This window comes from Crocuta crocuta, unplaced genomic scaffold (genome assembly GCF_008692635.1).
Source record: "Crocuta crocuta isolate KB4526 unplaced genomic scaffold, BGI_CrCroc_1.0 scaffold619, whole genome shotgun sequence".
Classification (NCBI taxonomy): Eukaryota; Metazoa; Chordata; class Mammalia; order Carnivora; family Hyaenidae; genus Crocuta; species Crocuta crocuta.
In genome coordinates, this window is record NW_027533395.1 from 1640305 (window position 1) to 1657625 (window position 17321).

At 51.7% G+C, this 17321-nt stretch overlaps 2 protein-coding genes across 5 annotated transcripts in view; one reads left to right on the forward strand and one right to left on the reverse strand.

Moving 5' to 3' along the window:
- PITX3 (paired like homeodomain 3) overlaps positions 1-1428 on the reverse strand; it is a 1551-nt gene extending 123 nt beyond the window's left edge. The window contains 4 exon segments of the mRNA XM_077748469.1: position 1; positions 3-373; positions 936-1138; positions 1311-1428. The exon segment at position 1 is cut by the window's left edge and continues 123 nt beyond it. Coding sequence (XP_077604595.1) covers position 1; positions 3-373; positions 936-1138; positions 1311-1428 — 693 coding nt within the window.
- A 12694-nt stretch (positions 1429-14122) lies between these two features.
- The window catches only part of GBF1 (golgi brefeldin A resistant guanine nucleotide exchange factor 1), a 121463-nt gene continuing 118264 nt past the window's right edge, over positions 14123-17321 (forward strand). For all 4 annotated transcript variants that reach the window (XM_077748480.1, XM_077748482.1, XM_077748483.1 and 1 more), the window contains exon 1: positions 14123-14354. The gene's annotated coding sequence lies outside the window, so the exon portion shown is untranslated. The remainder of the gene's footprint in view (positions 14355-17321) is intronic.

The following is a 17321-nucleotide window of genomic DNA, read 5'->3' on the forward strand; positions in this document are numbered from 1 at the left end:
AGGAAACTGAGGCCGGAGCCAGCCCGGGGGGCCCCCCGCCCAGGCCCTGCAGGGCCCCGGGCCCTGGCACGGTGCCCGGGGCGGCCGCGGCCGAGGGCACCATGGAGGCGGCGATGGAGCTGGGTGGCGAGAAGACGGGCTGCGATGCCAGAGGCCCCACATTGACCGAGTTGAAGGCGAACGGGAAGGTCTTGGCAGCGAGTGGCGGGCCGAGAGCCTTTGGTGGCCAATTGCCGTAGGAGTAGCCGGGGTACACCTCCTCGTAGGGCGGCACCAGCCCCCCGAGCGGCGCCGCGAAGCCGCCCTTGCATAGCTCCGCCTGCTGGCTGCGCTCGCGCTTCCGCCACTTGGCGCGCCGGTTCTTGAACCACACCTGCCGGAGTGCGAGAAAGGCTGTCAGAGCAGCAGCCGGGAGGGGGCGGCCCGGGTCAGCGCGGCGGGCCGCTAGGTCACCGAGACCCGCGTTCGGGCAGGGGCAGGGCGGAGGATAAACGAGACGGAAGTGGTTAGAGACGGGATTGGGCAGCCAGGTCGGGGCTGGGGGCAGCTCACCGAGTCAAGGGCCTGAGAACAGTTGTGGGCGGCAGAATTGAGTCAGGGGGGGAGTCGGTCTGGGGGGTCCCGTAGGATGGGGTCAAGGAGGGGGGAAGCAGAGAAGGAGAGACAGTGCTGGGGGAGAAGGAACGCGCGGCCTGGAGCCACAGGGTGGAGTCAGAGCGGAGGCCGGAGGCTAGTTCAAAGGAGGCCGTGCACGGCAGCAGACGGAGGCCTGGGCACGTTGGGTGTTGGGCCGACGGTGGGCAGTCAGGGCAGAGGCACAGACTGCTGGCTCCAGGGCTACTTGCTGAGCGGCCGGCTAGAGGGAGGCCGGGGCCAGCGGCTGGGGTTGGGGGTGGGAGGTGGCGGGGAAGGTTGCAGGTCTGAGAGGACCTTACCCGCACGCGGGCCTCGGTGAGGTTGGTCCACACAGCGATCTCTTCGCGCGTACTCATGTCGGGGTAGCGGTTCCTCTGGAAGGTCGCCTCCAGTTCCTGTAGCTGCTGGCTGGTGAAGTGGGTGCGCTGCCGCCGCTGCTTCTTCTTCAGAGAGCCGTCTTCCGGGGAGCCGCCGGGCAGCGAAGCCGAGGCCTTCTCCGAGTCTGGGGGCCGAGATGGGGGCAGGTCACTGGGTGCCCAGGCCTGCGCGAACTGTGCGGCTCCCGGACCTCCTCCACGTAGCCTTCACTCCCACCTTGCCTTCCACTCCCAGGTCCCACCCGCAAGAGGGATTGAGCTGCTATCTCCCCTACCCCCAGTAGGGGGTGAGCTCACCGCTGTGCTCTTGGCCCTTGCAGCCGTGTTCTGGGAGTGGAGGGTGGGGAGTGCCCGCGTCTGACAGCGAGAGGGCCGGGCTCCGGGCCTCCGCCTCGCTGAGCAGGCTGAACTCCATGGAGGGAGGACTCTGGAAAGGAGAGAAGACACAGGCCAGGTTGATGGGGAGAAAATCTCCGGGTTATCGGGTTCCCAGTAGTGTCTCCCCTCAAGTTCACTGTCCCTTTTTCCAGCCACCGATATAAGCTACCCCCGTGTGGGGTACCCTAGGATAGAATGGGGAGACAGCAGCCTAACGGGGAAAAGGTGTATACGCAGAAGTTTCATGCACAGATATGCATACCAGACTGTTTTGTTCACTGATGGGCACCTAGAACTCTGCCTGATGCACAATTGGTATTCAACAGGTAGCAAATTAATGAAAACTACACTATTGCACACTGTAAAGTGTATACCACATCCTCAGAAACTTCAATTCCCTTTCACATGTATGTCCAGTGTGCCCACAAACTCATACATGAGACTCAATCACACCTAGAGATACTACCTGAACCTCTGTTATTCACTCTTCAGTGGGATAGATTTGGTTTTTAAAAAAATTTTTTTAAATGTTTATTTATTTATGAGAGACAGAGTGTGAGTGGGAGAGGATCGGAGAAAGAGGAAAACACAGAATCTGAAGCAGGTTCCAGGCTCTGAGCTGTCAGCACAGAGCCCGATGCGGGGCTCGAACCCACGAACTGTGAGATCATGACCGGAGCCGAGGTCGGACGCTTAACCGACTGAGCCACCCAGGTGCCCCTCAGTGGGACAGATTTGATTCTGCACGAGGCCCAATATGTCTCGCATAAGGAAAATCACTGCTATTATGTATGAGCACTTACTATGTGCCTTTACTTAATTACCTCTCTTCTCACAAGAATGCATCGATATTAAGTATTATCACCCTTGTCCCAGTGAGGCAACTGAGACTTGAAGCCACCACTAAGGTCACAGAGCTCATAAGTGGTAGAACTGGGATCTGAACCAGATCTGGGAAACTCTTCAGCTAATGCTTTTTCTTCATTTCCTGTTTCAAATTGTGTTCATTGGGGCCCTACCCAGAATCCCCCCAAGGGGCTGGAACTTGGGGCTAGCCTCAGGGACAGAGCTCTAGCCTGGCCTTGTTTGGGTCTGCTTCACCTACGCCAGTCTTGCTTTTGCCTGTTTTATTTATCCTATCTGGAGAGATAGCATTTGAAGAAAGGGTTCTGGGATCAAAAACAAGTTAGAAAATCCCTAGGCATTCTTGCCTCGTCTGCTTCTGTGTCTACCTGGACACATGTCACACCCTTACTAGCCATTCCACTCAAGCCAGTCTCTACCAGCACTCACCACCCCCAGTAGTAGATGTGGGCTTCGTAAAGCCACATTCCCAGCCTTACTCTCTATCCCAAACCTTGCCTGACATTGCCTGGGAGCCTACCTGGGTCCCTCTCCAAGTGTCCCCTGCAGGGTCCCCTTTCCCGCTGGCTCTCCCAAGCCTTCTGGTGGGATGAGCAGAAAGGGGCATTAGTGAGGCTCAAGAACTCTGGATGCCTCTTGGTCAGAGGAGAACCAAAGAAGGCTAGGGATAGAGGAACAGGGTAAAGAGCTAGCTGGGTAGGAGGGGTCCATCTCCCTCCCCATTAACAGGGACTTAATACAGGCTGTGCAAGGTGGCATTAATGTGGTGGATTAGCCTAGATTGAGATGTGTGTCACTTGGCTGCTCTGAATTTATTAGGAGCCTTTTTCAGGGAGACACAGATGGGCAGCAGCCTTTATTTGCACATGGTAATGCCCCCATCAACCAGCTGAGAGATGATAGCTGCCCCCCCCCCACCTTTCAAGTGAAATTGGGCATGGGACAGAGGTCAAGTCAGTAGGTTGAGAAGAAGTCCCTATTCTGTCTGTAGTCATACCTTTTCCTAGGGTTGGAGAGGTGGGACTAAAGGAGAACCCAGGAAGGAAAGAAGTCAGGTTAGGGGTAGGTGTGCTCAGCTTACCTCCCCTTCCAGATCTGCAGTCGGGAATCAGGCTTGGGGCTGGCCCAGCGGTGCTCTGATAGAAGGGAAATGCCCTTGGGTGGGGACTCTGGCAGCTCTGCCTAATGGTTCTTCCCAGATAGCTCAAAAGGCTTAGAACTGAGAGCTGGAAAAGGGGGTGTTCTGAAGTCTCCTTTTACTTCATATCCAAGATGCTCTCGAAATGCAAACCATGCCCCTGGGCTCTCCAGAGGCCATGGGAGCAACACCGCTGGGGAAAGAGGGATAACTGGGTTCACCTGAAGGGAAAGCTAAATCCCACCAGGGCCATTTGTCCTTCCAGTCTGCTTTGGCTCCAGACTTCCAATGTTCCAAACTCCCCTTCCCCCAGCATTCCATACCTGTGTCTTGGTCTCACCCTCTATTGCAGCAGAGGGAGGCAGGGTGAGGAGAGATAAGGGCCAGAGTAAAAGATGAGGTCGAGAAAGCAGACTTCAGGCTGCGTGTTCCCAGAGACAGACGGACACACATGCAGACACACATGGGCCCCCACTCAGACAAAATAAGCACTTGGACTTGGAGCTAGAAGCATACAAACACATACTCTCCCACACATGCGCTCCCACATTCAGGCAGACAGACCCACACCGTCACACAGTCTCCTCTCTCTGTGACAGGGACAGCTGCCTTGGCTGTTTTGGAGCTAGCCATTACCCTCCCCCCCTTCCTGGCCCCTCTGAACCTTAGCTCTCAGTCCCAGGAACTAAGGACTCTGTGGGGGAGGAGGAGGCCAAAGGGGCCAGGGGAGTGCTCTATACTCAGTGACTGCTGGGGGAGAGTCTGTTTGGCTGGGTGGGGAGAAGCCTGAGGGAAGAGGATGGCTTGAGAGTAGAGGGTGGAAACTGTCCAGCCTCCTCCTAAGAAAGTAATCTGGTATAGCCTGAAGAAATTAGGTTTGGAGACAAAAGATCTGGGTTCGTGTCCTGGGTTCATGTCTCCCCGACTTCCTAGCTATGTGTTTTTTACCTCTCTGGACATTTTTTCATTTCTAAAAGGGAAATCATAATCCCTTCCCTACCTACCTCTAGTATTGTTATAGGGTTAAAATAAAACTTAATGTAAAAATGAGTGGGAGTAAAACTTTATCCAAGTTGCTTTCCCCTCCCCCCTTATTCATTGAACAGATGTCTATTTGGCACCTTCTATGAGCTGGGCACTGAATAAGGCACTGAGGATAGAGTGGTAAGATCTCGTCCTCATCTCTGTCCTTGCTTGAGTTCACCTTCCTAGACCCTGAATTTCCCAGAGAAGAATTTCTGTGTTGAATAAAGGTAAGTACACCGCATTTGAGAGTGGAATGCAAAGGTGTGTTGTGAATACTCTGCCCGACACATAAAGGAGGGCCCAGTCAATAAGGTAACAACAAAATGGACAGAATAACCCAAGCTAAGAGCCACTTTGGGGACCAGGGACTGGTAATGGGAAGAAGGAAGTTTTCAGGCTCTTGACTGGTGTAGTAATAGTGGGAAGGGCATGATGAGGCTCAGAAGGGCCTTGTGTGAAACCGAAAAGGCAAGAATATCAGGCAGGCAGGCCACAGATAGTGGGTGGGGGCACAGGCCCCCAGCCGACTCGTGTCCGGGTGGGCTAGCCAGGCAGAGGCTGGGGGCGCCAAGCTGCTGTCTGAGCTGGAGACAGGCTGGCTGAGGATTAAGCTCCCCCAAACTGTTGGAGGTCAGGAAGCTGGGGAGTTGGGACTGAGGCCAGGGGCTTCGCCTCACTCAGTGGACAGGGACAAGCAGTAGGTCTGGAAGCTCTAGGATTGGTTGACACTGGTAGGAAATACCAGGCAGAGCCAAACAGAGTCAGGAGATAACGGTGGTGCTGAATCCAGTTCTGGGAGGGGCTGCCTGTCCCGCATCGAGCCTTCCTGACACACTCTTCTGGGGATGCAAGGGCTAGGCTCCATGGTGTCCGGGTGACAATCCTAGCCCTGAGGAGGAGAAAGGGCCTGCAGGTGTACTCTGATTCCGAAGTACAGGCTGCCTACATGGAATTACAGGAAGCCTATCATGGACTGTGGCAAGAACAAAATATTCAAGATATATGAAGGTGGAAAGCAGAGGTTATCACAGGCCAGAGAGCTCATAGTAGGGAGGCTGTGGCTTCCAAGAGACCCAAGCTCATGGCAAGAAGGCAGCTGCCACATGTGCCCACTTTTGTGCTGACGTCAAAGGGAGAAACCAGGGCCACAGCCAGAGAGCTCCCAAGTAGTTGCAATAATAATGCCTAAGGCAGGAGGTATACCCTAGAACTGAGGTGGGAGAAAACCACTGAATGAAGAGGAAGATTGAAGGGATGGAGTCATGGTGCCGTGGCTCAGCTTAGCAAGCAGCAAGTTGGTGATAGAGTATAAACCGGGGCCCTTAACTAGCGTGGAACCCGCCTAGAAACCTGGATCTGAAGTGAGGCCCTTAAGTTCATTAGGGATGCTGAGCACCCAGACAGGTTTGCTGAACTGCGGTGAGCAAATGGGAGCAAATGAAGACAGTTGTAGACCAGGCCCACAGCCCCACAAGGAATCCCTAAGACTCAAGTGGAGGCAGCAATGATTTGATGTGGTTAATTTATCAAGGGGCAAATTAGGGATCAGAGAAATGGGCCCCCACACCCACTCTTCCCCTTTCTTCTTTCCTTCAGCAAGTGTTAGGTGCTAAGACAAATTCCTGAGAATGGTAAGGTACAGACCCTAACTTCTAGGAGCCTGTACAGTCTGGGGAGGCAAACAGAATGGACGATGATAGACTGAATGGGACTAATTCTCACACCGTAGGGGATCAAAGAGAGAGAAACCCATGTAAAGTATCAGGTTTTGGGACTCAGAGAATGTAGTACATGGCAGAGCTGGGAACTGGGGAGATAAAGGGGCAGAGGCTTTTAAATAGTACAGCAGTATTGGGAATGAGCTGGCAGGTTCAGAGGGCAACAGGCAGTCTAATGTGGCCAGGGTCTCACTGCGGGCCATGGGAGTTCATCAGAGAAAAACAGGTCAGGGGGGACTCCAATGAAGGACAAGGGTTGGTGCTTCAGGTTTGATAGAGTCTAGGCTAGAGCGTCTCCAGCTTTTCCATCAAAAACCCCTAAGACCATAAGAGAGAACATCACTCTGGGAAACTGGGAGCACAACCTCAAACAGCTGCCACCAGTATGAAATTTCTTTGAGATCTCCAGCCTTCTGGTAAAAATTGAAGCAAATTTTGCATTCTATTCCATGCTTGAATTATATTTATTTTAATGTAAAATAAGGTTTTCTCTCCAAATCTCCAAGTGACATCTTCAAGCGACATCACACGCCAGGAAGGTGGGCCACGTTTATCTTGCAGCGTCATGCCCCTTCCATTACTGTCCTGCCCTCTCCATCCATCTTCCCTTTTGAGAAGCAGTGCTCCAAGCAATGGGAGTCACTGGAAGCTTGCAGGCAGGGGAGAGACATAAGAGCAGCATCTTTGAGACCTTTATTTGGCTGTGGTGAACAGAATGGATTGAGTAGGGGAAAGGTGGGAAAGGGGGAACTTAACTAAAAAGTGTAAAGAAGGCCCCAGGGAGGACAATGGATAAGGAGTAGAAGGAGTTTTGAAAGCAGCTCTTACTCACCCCACTGCCTTTCTGTCCCCATCACTCTCATGATGGGTCTCTGGTCCATGACCATGGGCTAGACACTCCAGATGATCCCAAAACTCAGGACCTAATGGATCTTTCAGGTTAGCTGCCTTCTTCCTCCCCACCCTCTAGGATATATCATTTAGAGTGAAGGGAGAAGAAAAAATTGGGGCGGCTCTGTCCTTCTCTCATGCTTACCCCCAGCTCAGCTCCAGACTGCTTCCCTCTGCCCTCCTGGATCTGGGTCCCGGGCCCATATTCACACCCTTGAAGAGGAGGCAGGCAGGGATCAGATCAGATTAGCAGAGGAGTTAAGCATTTGGGGAGATCCCTAGAACTCTTTTTGGAGAGGATCAGGGGTAAATGACTCGCATCAGAAGCTTGGGATAGGGTGTTCCATCTGTCACTGACAATCTTCCTGTGACTGGATCAGGATGCTATCAGGCTTCCCTAAGACGTGAGATCCCATCCTTCCAAACAAAGATTCTGTGGTTACAGGGGACCTGCAGTTTGGGCATAATAATAGCAATAATGCTTCTTATTTCTGTGGCGCTTCTCTGTTTGCAAAGGGCTTTCAAATACATGATTTCATTGAACTTTTACAACCACCTTGAGTGCCAGGAATGTCCGTCCATCCTCATTTCTCCTCTGAGATGAATTTGTCCAAGGTTACACAGATTGAAGAGATTCAAATCCAGTTCTCCTAAAACTGGGGTCTGAGCTCTTTCCATGCCTCGCCCCCTCCACCCCAGCAGCCATTTGTGGCTCTGACATGCCCTGATCCTCCCAAGCCCTGAAGGATTCCATTTCTACTTCCTGCCTCTACCTCCTCTCTGGAAATGAGCTCTGGAAGTTTGCTGCCCACTGTGTGCCAAAGAACATTTTCCTATTCATCCTGAGCTTGCATCACTCCAATTCTATGAGGCCCCTTCATCTCCCATTTCAGGATTTGGGGAGCAAACAAATCTTCTGCTTATCTAGGCCCTTCATTATTTGTGGATTTCCATCCTGCCTCACCTTCTAGAGGCCTAAACTTTGAAGTTTGCCCTCTCTAGCAGCTCCTCGCTTCCCATTCTGTGGGTCATTCTCTGACCCTTCTCTAGGTCCATGACAGTCTCCCTAAGAGCCAGTGAGCAGGCATGCACTCAACTGCATAGTTTTATGTAAGGATGGGAGAAAGTTTGGTTTTTTGTTTCCACTCAACTTCATTATAATGGTATTGCTTTTTAGCCTTTTTTGGCAAGTGCAGAACTTTAGGCTAAGGTCTTCAGGGAACCATCTGTAATGCCTTCCCTATTTCTTTCCTGATTCAGAGCCTTTCATTTCATCCATATTTTCAGTGATTTTCACAGGTGATGGGAGTACAAGCCCCTAAAGAGGGTATCAGAATATGGTGGGAGTAATTGGGGTGTATCTTTATATTTATCAAAAGGGGGCAAAAGATAAAAAAGGGTGAGAAACGATGGTCTAGCCAGTGATAAGCAAACTTAAAATTGAGGAACGGAGGTGGTAGTGTGGGGCATATATATTGTATGTCATTCATGGGGGGTGGGTGAGAGAGGTTGAAACCCACTTATTTAGATTACTCATTGCTAAGTACATCACTTTGCACCTATCCCGTGAAAACTCAGTCCCTAGCTGACTTGTTTAGCTCACTTACACAGACTGGGAAAGTTCTCTCTTCTCTGGTCCCTTTAGCTTAACTGGGCTCTGGTTAAAGAGTAGGGATCAGGGTGGGAGGTCACTGTATGGGTCCAAAGGAATTAGGGCCCTTCTCCAGCTACAGACAAAGCAAAAGAGACAGTTGGGTGGGGCTGAGACATCCTTCCCTACCAGACTTGGAGGGCCATATAGGCCCCATATTGACCCCAGAGTTTGGATTCTATGTATCTCCTTCCTTCTTCCTCTCAGCCACCAGGGTGGTGTTGGGATTGGTGGGGCTGAGAGAGCCAAAAGGGAGACAAAAACACAAGAGTTTGCTTTGCTTAAGGGCTCCGTGCGGTTTTCTCTTCAGGCCTGGGCTCCTGCCCTTTGCAGGGAAGGAGCCTTTAGCCTGCTGATACCCAGGTAAAAATCTGGGGCTATCTGGTCAGCTGTATTGGAATTAGGAGGTGACTCTGAGTTTGTGAGGGAACTGAAGCTGTCAGGGGGGCTTGTGCCAGACTCCTCCTCACCCCCATGGCCCTTTGTGGTTCATTTTTTCCTTTCCTGGTCTTCAACCAGCAATCCCACCATTGTCTTTCTCTCCTCAAATTTGGCTTCCAGAAGTGCGGGTTGGGGAGTGATGCTCACATCTAGTCTGGGTTGGAGAGGGAATGTCCCCCAGCGCCACTCCACTCCAAGGCCGGGCTGCAGCCTTTCCCCCTCCCGGTCCTTGTCCCTCCCTCTGCAGCCCCTAGGAGCAGAAACTAGTTAACAAAGTGTGAGCTTGGATTTGAGGCGACCCACCACAGCGAACCCCACTGCACACGCAGCAGCTGGGCGAGACGCTGCTGGGTAGATGGACATGCCACTCGGCCAGGGACATTCTGTCCGCCCCTGCCGGACACAGCGCCTGCTGCGGAGAGACCCACCTCGCCTCCCCGGACATTCTGTCCGCTCCGAGCCCCGCGCGCGGCGGACATTCCGTCCAATTCCATGTGGCTCCAGGCCGGGACCCATCCGGGCCGTGACACCCCAAGCCCGACACGCCAGACCCGCCGCCTAGTCATTAGGGCTGCCCAGCTTCGGCCCAGCCGCTCGCACAGCGGCCATCTGACCCAGTCGCAGCAGGCTCTCACAACACGGCTCTTATCCCAACTGCGAAGTGGCTGGGAAGAGAAGCGTGTGCGACAAGACTCACCCCTGTTCCCAGCCCCTCAAGTCTGATCCCTGGGAGAGGGGTGTCCGGAGCCGCCAACTGCCTCCACGCTGCGCGGCCGCCGCCAGCTCCCCCCGCTGGCCAGGGCCTCGGCAACCCCGTTTGCTCCCTGGTCGCCTGCCCTGCGCCCCCGAATTACAGGGCGCTTTCTGGTAATGATTTCCCGACTCCCTGCTTCTCGGAGCTCTAGTCCGGGCTTCTAGTCTCTGGCTTCTCTCCAGATCCCGAGTCTCCCTCTTCTCTGTCCTCTGAATCCCGACGCTGAGTTTCCCTTTTCCTAAGTCCTGGCCCCGGGTCTACAGTACGCCCTCCCAGTCTAGACCCGTTCCCCAGGCACCGTTCCTCAGTTCAGCCACCCAGGTCCTGTTCTAGGGATCCCGAAGTTCTGCGGAGGCTCTTCGGCCCCATGAGCCCCCTCTCCCCGCGTGGTCAAGCACTCACAGTGAGTCCCGCAGCAGGCAGACTCCCAGCGGCGGCGGCGGCGGCGGCAGCCTGGGGGGCAGGCAGGGGCCAGGGGCCGGGCACCCGGCCGGGGCGGGGGCCACCCCCCTGTGCCCGGGCCGCCGCTCCGCTTCGGCGCTCCCGGACTCGCTGAGGGAGAGAGTGAGCCTGGCGGCGGACTGCCACCCCCCGCCGGCGCCCATTCACTTTATGGCAGCCCAGGGCGCCCCCAGCCCGCAGCAGCTAGCCTTGAGCGTCGGGCCCCGCCCCCTTCCAGCTGCGCCTCCCGGGCTCCACCCTTTCCAGCTGTGAATTTTCAGGCCCCGCCTTCGGGGGAGGGATCGGGCCGGCGCGCCGCCAAGAAGCCCTCCCCCTGACCAATCGGAGGCACTCCTCAGCATCTGGGCTACGCCCTTCCCCACGTGGCTGAAACCTCGCTGAGCCAGAACATTTTGGCAGAACCAAGCGGGCGAGAGTAACGTGGGCCTGGTGGCCCCGCGGAGTCGGGGCCCGCCGGCGGCGAAGTAGGGTCAGGCCGCCACCCTCAGCGATGCACAGTGCCGCCGGGGGATAGTGCAGCCGGGGCGCCAGGTGGAAGGGCGCACGGGCCGGGAGAGGCCACCGGGCTTCAGCGCTAAGTTGCCGCTCAAGTTTCGCTGATTTTCTCCACTTGTCGCTGTCTGTCTCTCCGCGCTTTTGTCTCCGCTCCAGTGCTCCCGTGTCTTGCCTTTCTTTCCTCTTCTTTCTCCTCCGCCGCTTTGCTCTTGCTGTTTGTCCCTCTCCTCCCTCCTCTGCCACTTTGAAACACTAATTAATCTTTCTTGGTGCTCCTCTTTTTCTTTACATCTTTCTTTTCTTCCTGTTCTCGGCTATCTCCCGCCCTGTCCTCCCACCTCCCCTCTCCTCCGCGTAAGGTGGCTTCGTTAAGAAAGCAGGGTTTGGAACGAGGCAAACCAAGGCGGCATTCTAACCCTACCACCACCACCGAGTGTCCTTGGGCAAGTAACTTATCTACCACCCCCCTACTCCCACCTACCGCTCAGAATTAAAGGAGGCTCTCGCTGTATGTCAGGGCCTGGGTCGTTCACCTGTTAGTCCACACCCTTGGCTTGCCCAGGCTATGCTCTCACAGCATTAGCAGGGCTAGCTTCTCCCTGGTGATACCAGGTTCAGTCCTGTGAGCAAGATGTGGCCTTTATGCTTGCTAGATAGGGAGTTGCAAGGGACAGGACAGACGTGCTAAGGAACACGTGGAGTCAGGCTTGGTTGCTTGGGTGTCCCTGAGGGCCCTAGGCCCTATCATACAGTGTGCTCCTAAATGTCTCTGCCTAAAAGCCTGCAATAGCTCCTCATTGTTAAGACAAAGGCTAAGCTCCCTAGCTTGGCATACAAGACTTTCAGGACCTGACTCTGTCTCTCCCCCCGCCCTGCCAAAATGTGTTTTTATTAAAACACGAGGGAGGACAGGATCCACGGGCAGGAAAAGTTGCCTGGAACTGACCTTGTCTAAATCTCCAATCTCCTAGTGGTTTCCTACACACCTCTGGCCTTTCTTCTGACAGTAACATATTGCTAGGCTTCATCTTACCAACTCCTACTCATCTGCCTAAGCTCCAATCAGGTATCATTTTCTCTGAGAAACCTTTCCTTGAATACCCAAGGTAGCTAGATGTCTAGCTTCATGCTCCCATAACCCTCTTACACACACCCTCTATTACTCCACCCACCATACTGAAGACATCAGCTTATGTAAAGTCCTCTATGATGCTAAGCTTTAGAAGGGCAAGTTCCATGTCGTCTTCCTCATATTTCTATCCCTAGGCATTATGTAGACTCGATACTGAAATCTAAGAGGGAGATGTTCTGCCTGGTAAGATGATGGGTATTGTCATCTTTTTCCTCCTCATTTCTTTTTTTTCTTTATTTTCTTTATTTATTTCTAGGAGAGAGAGAGAGAGAGAGACAGCGTGAGCAGGGGAGGGTCAGAGAGAGAGGGAGATACAGACTCTGAAATAGGCTCCAGGCTCTGAGCTAGCTGTCAGCACAGAGCCTGACGCGGGGCTCGAACCCACGAACTGCGAGATCATGACCTAAGTGAAAGTCGGACGGTTAACCGACTAAGCCACCCAGGCACCCCTTTCCTCCTCATTTCTAACACACTCCCATTCATGCTTTTGGGTTGATTAATTATTGGAAGTACATGGGAGCAGAGATGAGGAGAGTAGGGAGTTTTGGTGTACTTAGGATTTTCCAGTTGGCTCTCGAGGACCTCTCAACCTAAGACAGGCCCAGAAGACCAAATCCCAGGTTTCAAAAGAAAGTGGAAATATCTCAGAGGTACTGTGAAAAGAAGTGCTATGGTGGTTCTATCTTCTTCCTCTGACTCTCTTTGGGTGAAAGAGGCAAGATCCTTAAGTTGGACCCAGAGTTCAGGAGCCTGATGTGCAGCTGCAGGGAGCTGTTGAGGAGTTCTTCAGGTCTGATGTTCAATCTTGTGGCTTCTTCAAATTAGAGGAATCTAGAGCATCCCCACGTTCCTAAGTGGTTAGGTTGGAGTTTCTCTCCGTTTGGGTCATCCATAAATGGGGAGAAAGTTGGTCTTTTTCCCCATTGCCTCGGCAGTCTCTTCAGGTCTGCTGGGACACCTGGGCTCTATTCCAGCAGGCAGTCTGAAAATTCCACCATTCAATCAGCAAGGAGAAAACCCATCCTCTTGTCTTCTTCCTGCACACTCTCACTTCTAGGTAATTCTAAATATCCTGGCAACCTCTATCATCTCTTGCATAGAAGAGTGAAGGTTGGGTGGATATCGAGTCCTTAGACCTCTTAGCATTTCCAAGGCAAACAGGAAAAGCTTTAGTTTTTTGGCCTTGGGTGATGTTGATTAACCCTCATGATTAGCTTTTTTTTTTTTTTTTCAGGAGGTAATGAGTATCCAGTGCTTAGTATGACGAGTATGAAGTACAGCCTGATAGTCTAAGGCATAAGAAGTAGTGAGAGGCAGTGAAAAGGAGGGCTGGAATGAAGGTGAGGACACCTGGGTTTGTCTCTCTTCTCTGCCATTAGGTATGTGGACGTGGGGGCCATCTTTCCACCCTGGGACTCGGTTTTCTACTGTGTAAGTCGAGACCTGAGTTAGATATCCAAGATTCCCGCTTCCTCTCATTTTCTCTATTTCTGAATGATAGGAATGGGGCACAAGATGCAGAAACAGAGTTGAAATGGGACAGACACCTGTAAAAGCCAAACATGGCAGGCTGGCGGGAGGGTGGTAAGGGGAGGTTCCAATAGATAATGGGACTGATCCTAGGATGGAGAGAACCCAGAGCTGCCTCGAGAGGAAGTGATCCCTCAAGGGGCAAGATTTTGGCCTAGATAACTTTTGATAGTTGGTGGCCGGTGGGGGGGGCCGGGGGGGACGGAGGAGGGAAAGCAGAGGGCTGTACGGTCGCCCGCTCAGGCTCTCAAAACGGACCCCGCCCCCTTTCCAGCAAATCATAGCTTTCCTCCCCATAATGCCCAGCAGCCACTGCTAAATCGCACACTGCAACCGAACTCTACCAAACTCCACCTCTCCAACCGCCCAGCCCAATTTCTAATTTTTATTGGCTCTTTTAACTGTCACTCAGAGAGTCCTCGTATTCGTTGGTTGTCCCCTACCTACCCTTTTCTTTCCCTTGTGATCTCGCCTCCGTAGGTAGTACCCGCCTCCCTAAGCTAATTTTCTTTTTCGATTGGGTAGATGGAATGCCACTTCTCGCGATACAATGCTATGATTGGCTGACCGCGGCAGGGCTCGCGCAGTTACCAGGCAGCGGGCTAGACTGAGGCTAGTTACCACGTCAGAGAGCTGACAGGGAAGGTAGCCGGCTCCAGCGCCCGTTCCGGCCGACTCTTTCTGGCGGTCTGTGCGCTTCCTGACTTCGGCCTCAACTTTCAGGAAACAGGCTCCTTCCCTTCTCCCATCTGCCGCCAGAGCCGGGAGAGCCGCTTAAAGACGCCTTCGGGGCCCGGGCTGGACATGAGCAGCGGCTGCGGGTCCTGGGACTAGGCCCCGCCATTTTGGATCCGCTGACAGGTCAGCGAAGTCTCTTCTTAGAGTTACAGCGTCGTAAAGGCCGCCTTGACATCGCCACAGGGAATGAGGGGAGGAGGGCCCTTAAGTTGGACCAGCCGGGTGGGTTAAGGACGCAGAGGCAATAATAAGACGGGGAGAGATTGTTGTGGGAGGGAACTGGGAGGCATACCGGGGGCAAAGGTCAGGCCCCTGCGGCTGGAGGGGCGACTTCAGCTCTGACTTCTGGTCCCTTTCGTGTGCCCGAATCTTTCTTCTTGTGTTCCCAGGCTTACCTAGCCTTCAGCTTCCCTCTTCTAGAGCTTTCTGCATCCTAAAGAGCCCAGTCCTCAAAAGCTGAAAGCAAACCTAAAGAACATTGTATCTACTTTTTAAGGTTGATTTTTAGACCTTAAGTATGAGAGTCTCTGCAGATCCTGTACAGCGTCCACTTCTGTTTGGCTGCCTCATTAACACAGCTGACCTGCTGCCCTAATCCTGAATGAACTAGTGCAACCTAGACTCAGTGAGAAGAGGTGTGGAAGGATTGAGGCCAGTCTTACGGAGACTGGGACTAAGAGAAGACTTTGCTCGTCTAGGGCAGCTCAGCTGCCATTCTGCGTCTGTATGTAAACCCTCGACTTACCTTCTGAGGCTGTTCTTCCTTTACATGATCGTTTGCAGATCTTCTCTTCTGGTGTGTGTTTTTAGTTGGCATTTACCCCCAAGGTCTTCTCTTCGTTTGGCCTAAAGAGATGTTCATTCACAAGGAAGCCACTCTATTATGACCTATTTGGCCGAGAACAGAGAAGCATTTGAATATTCGTGGTTTGGTACTGTTGGCCTATTATTTTTAGGCCAGCAAAAGAGTCATGAAAGATGTTCAGCTAATTTAAAAGTCCAGCAGAGTGAATGATGGAGCCATGACTCCAAGGAGTAATTGATGGCACTGTGGTAACTTTAATCTTCTGTATCGTAAAACTGTAAAAGTCCCCAAAGGTAAAGAGTGTCTTTAGAAATGAGGAATAGTGTAAATAGTGTTTTTTAATGCATAACATAGAAAATTTTGTGTCTTTAGGTACACAAGGCAGTTTTCTGGGCTCTGTTGGGGATACAAATAAAAAGGTCTGTTTTGGGATTGCTCTGTTTAATTTACATACTTCTTAAAAGCAGTAGCATATATGTGCAACGGCCTACGTAGAGCATGAGGTGGGAATGAGCAGTATCAACCTAACGCCTTTCAGAAAGTAATGGACATTTAATAAATGTTATCTTTACCTAGGAATAGTTTTAGTATGTGATCCTGACTTGTGGCCTGGTTCTGGCCCTGGCAGTCAGGCCTTTGCATGGTGAGGTAGTGACAAGGAGTATCAAAACTTCCTTGTGTTATAAGGCAAAACTATGTAGGATCTATAGTGACTAAACTCAATTTCTTCCTGCCTAATACTTCCTCTTGAAGTGTGTGTGTGTGTGTGTGTGTGTGTGTGTGTGTGTGTGTTGGTGTGGGATAGCATTTATTATTTGTATTTATCGATTTAAGTGGGATGGAAATGGTCCAGGAAACAGTTTGTGTTTTAACTTGCTGATCTAAGTTGTAAAATCTCTTTAAAAAGAAAAGTGGCCGTATGAAATGACATAGCCTAGGAAGTATCCAGGTTTGATGAACCTGCCTTGCTCACCTGGTTGATAGACCCTGTTGAGCCCTGTGAGTTGATATGCTTTGCATAATGGGCAATCCAGTCTTTTTTTTTTTTTAATGTTTTTTTCTTTAATTTAATTTTTGAGAGAGAGAGGGATAGAGTGAGCAGGGGAGGGTCAGAGAGAGAGGAAGACACAGAATCCGAAACAGGCTCCAGGCTCTGAGCTAGTCGTCAGCACAGAGCCCGACGTGGGGCCGAACCCAGGAGCCATGATACCATGACCTGAGCCGAAGTCGGACGCTTAACCAACTGAGCCACCCAGGCGCCCCAATCCAGTCTTTGATTAGATAGTGTGACCAATCCAGCATCTTTTCACTTGGGCCTGGAAGTATCTCAGGCATTCAGAGATTTCCTTTTTCTTTACCAAAATGTCATTTTCCAGATAGGAATAGTTTTCACTCCCAACCCTCATCTCAAATAAAAAAATTTGTTCTTCATTTGTGTCATCCATACTTCAATTTAAAAAAAAGAAAGAAAGAAAAGAGGAAATTTGTTCTTCCTTCAAGACTTGTACTTGAGCTTCATTTCAAAGGTGGCTGTAGACAGATAGTGATGTCTAATTTTGACAGTGATGTTCATTGCCTCGGTAAGAGCTCAGGTTGTAGACACATATCATGAGTAGCCGGGCACCAATCCCAGTTGAACTTGGAAGTTCTCAGAGTTCCACCACTATTGCACTTCCCCAGTGTTCCAGAATGCAGGATGATTGCCACTTTTAGATAATAACTTCATTGATAGTGTACTTAGACTGGCTAGTTTGGGCAGCTAGAGAGGAAGAAGACACAGCTCCTGCTTTTGAGAAGACTCACTGTATTTATGCAGGACTCACTGGAAGGATCATCCTAGTCTTTGTTTGCTATTTCTATTGATTGATCACAGTCTGTCCCTGTGGTTCAGTACGACTAATTAGAAAGATTCTGCTGTGGGATAATGGTGGAGTTGAGTTGAAGAGAGAAGGAGAGGTTTGTTTTACCCATCAGGCTGGAAGGGCTTTGTAAATGTAATTGGCAGCTGTTTAGCTTTTATTGTTCTTTTTCTGTATTTTAGTATGTTCAATAGCAATTGTTTAATTAAATGAAAATATAATAAAGCAGTGTGGTGATTTGGAGCCCCTGTCATAGTGGAAGTGATCATGGAAGTAACGATTTGTTGCCATCACACAAAGCAAGGATTACAAGCTTAAATGCCTGAGTATCAGGCAGGTAATGTAAATGAGTTAAGCCACATATGAATGTATTAGGATGTAGTGGGGACTGTCGTGTATTGGAATGTGGGCGCAATGTGACCAGTC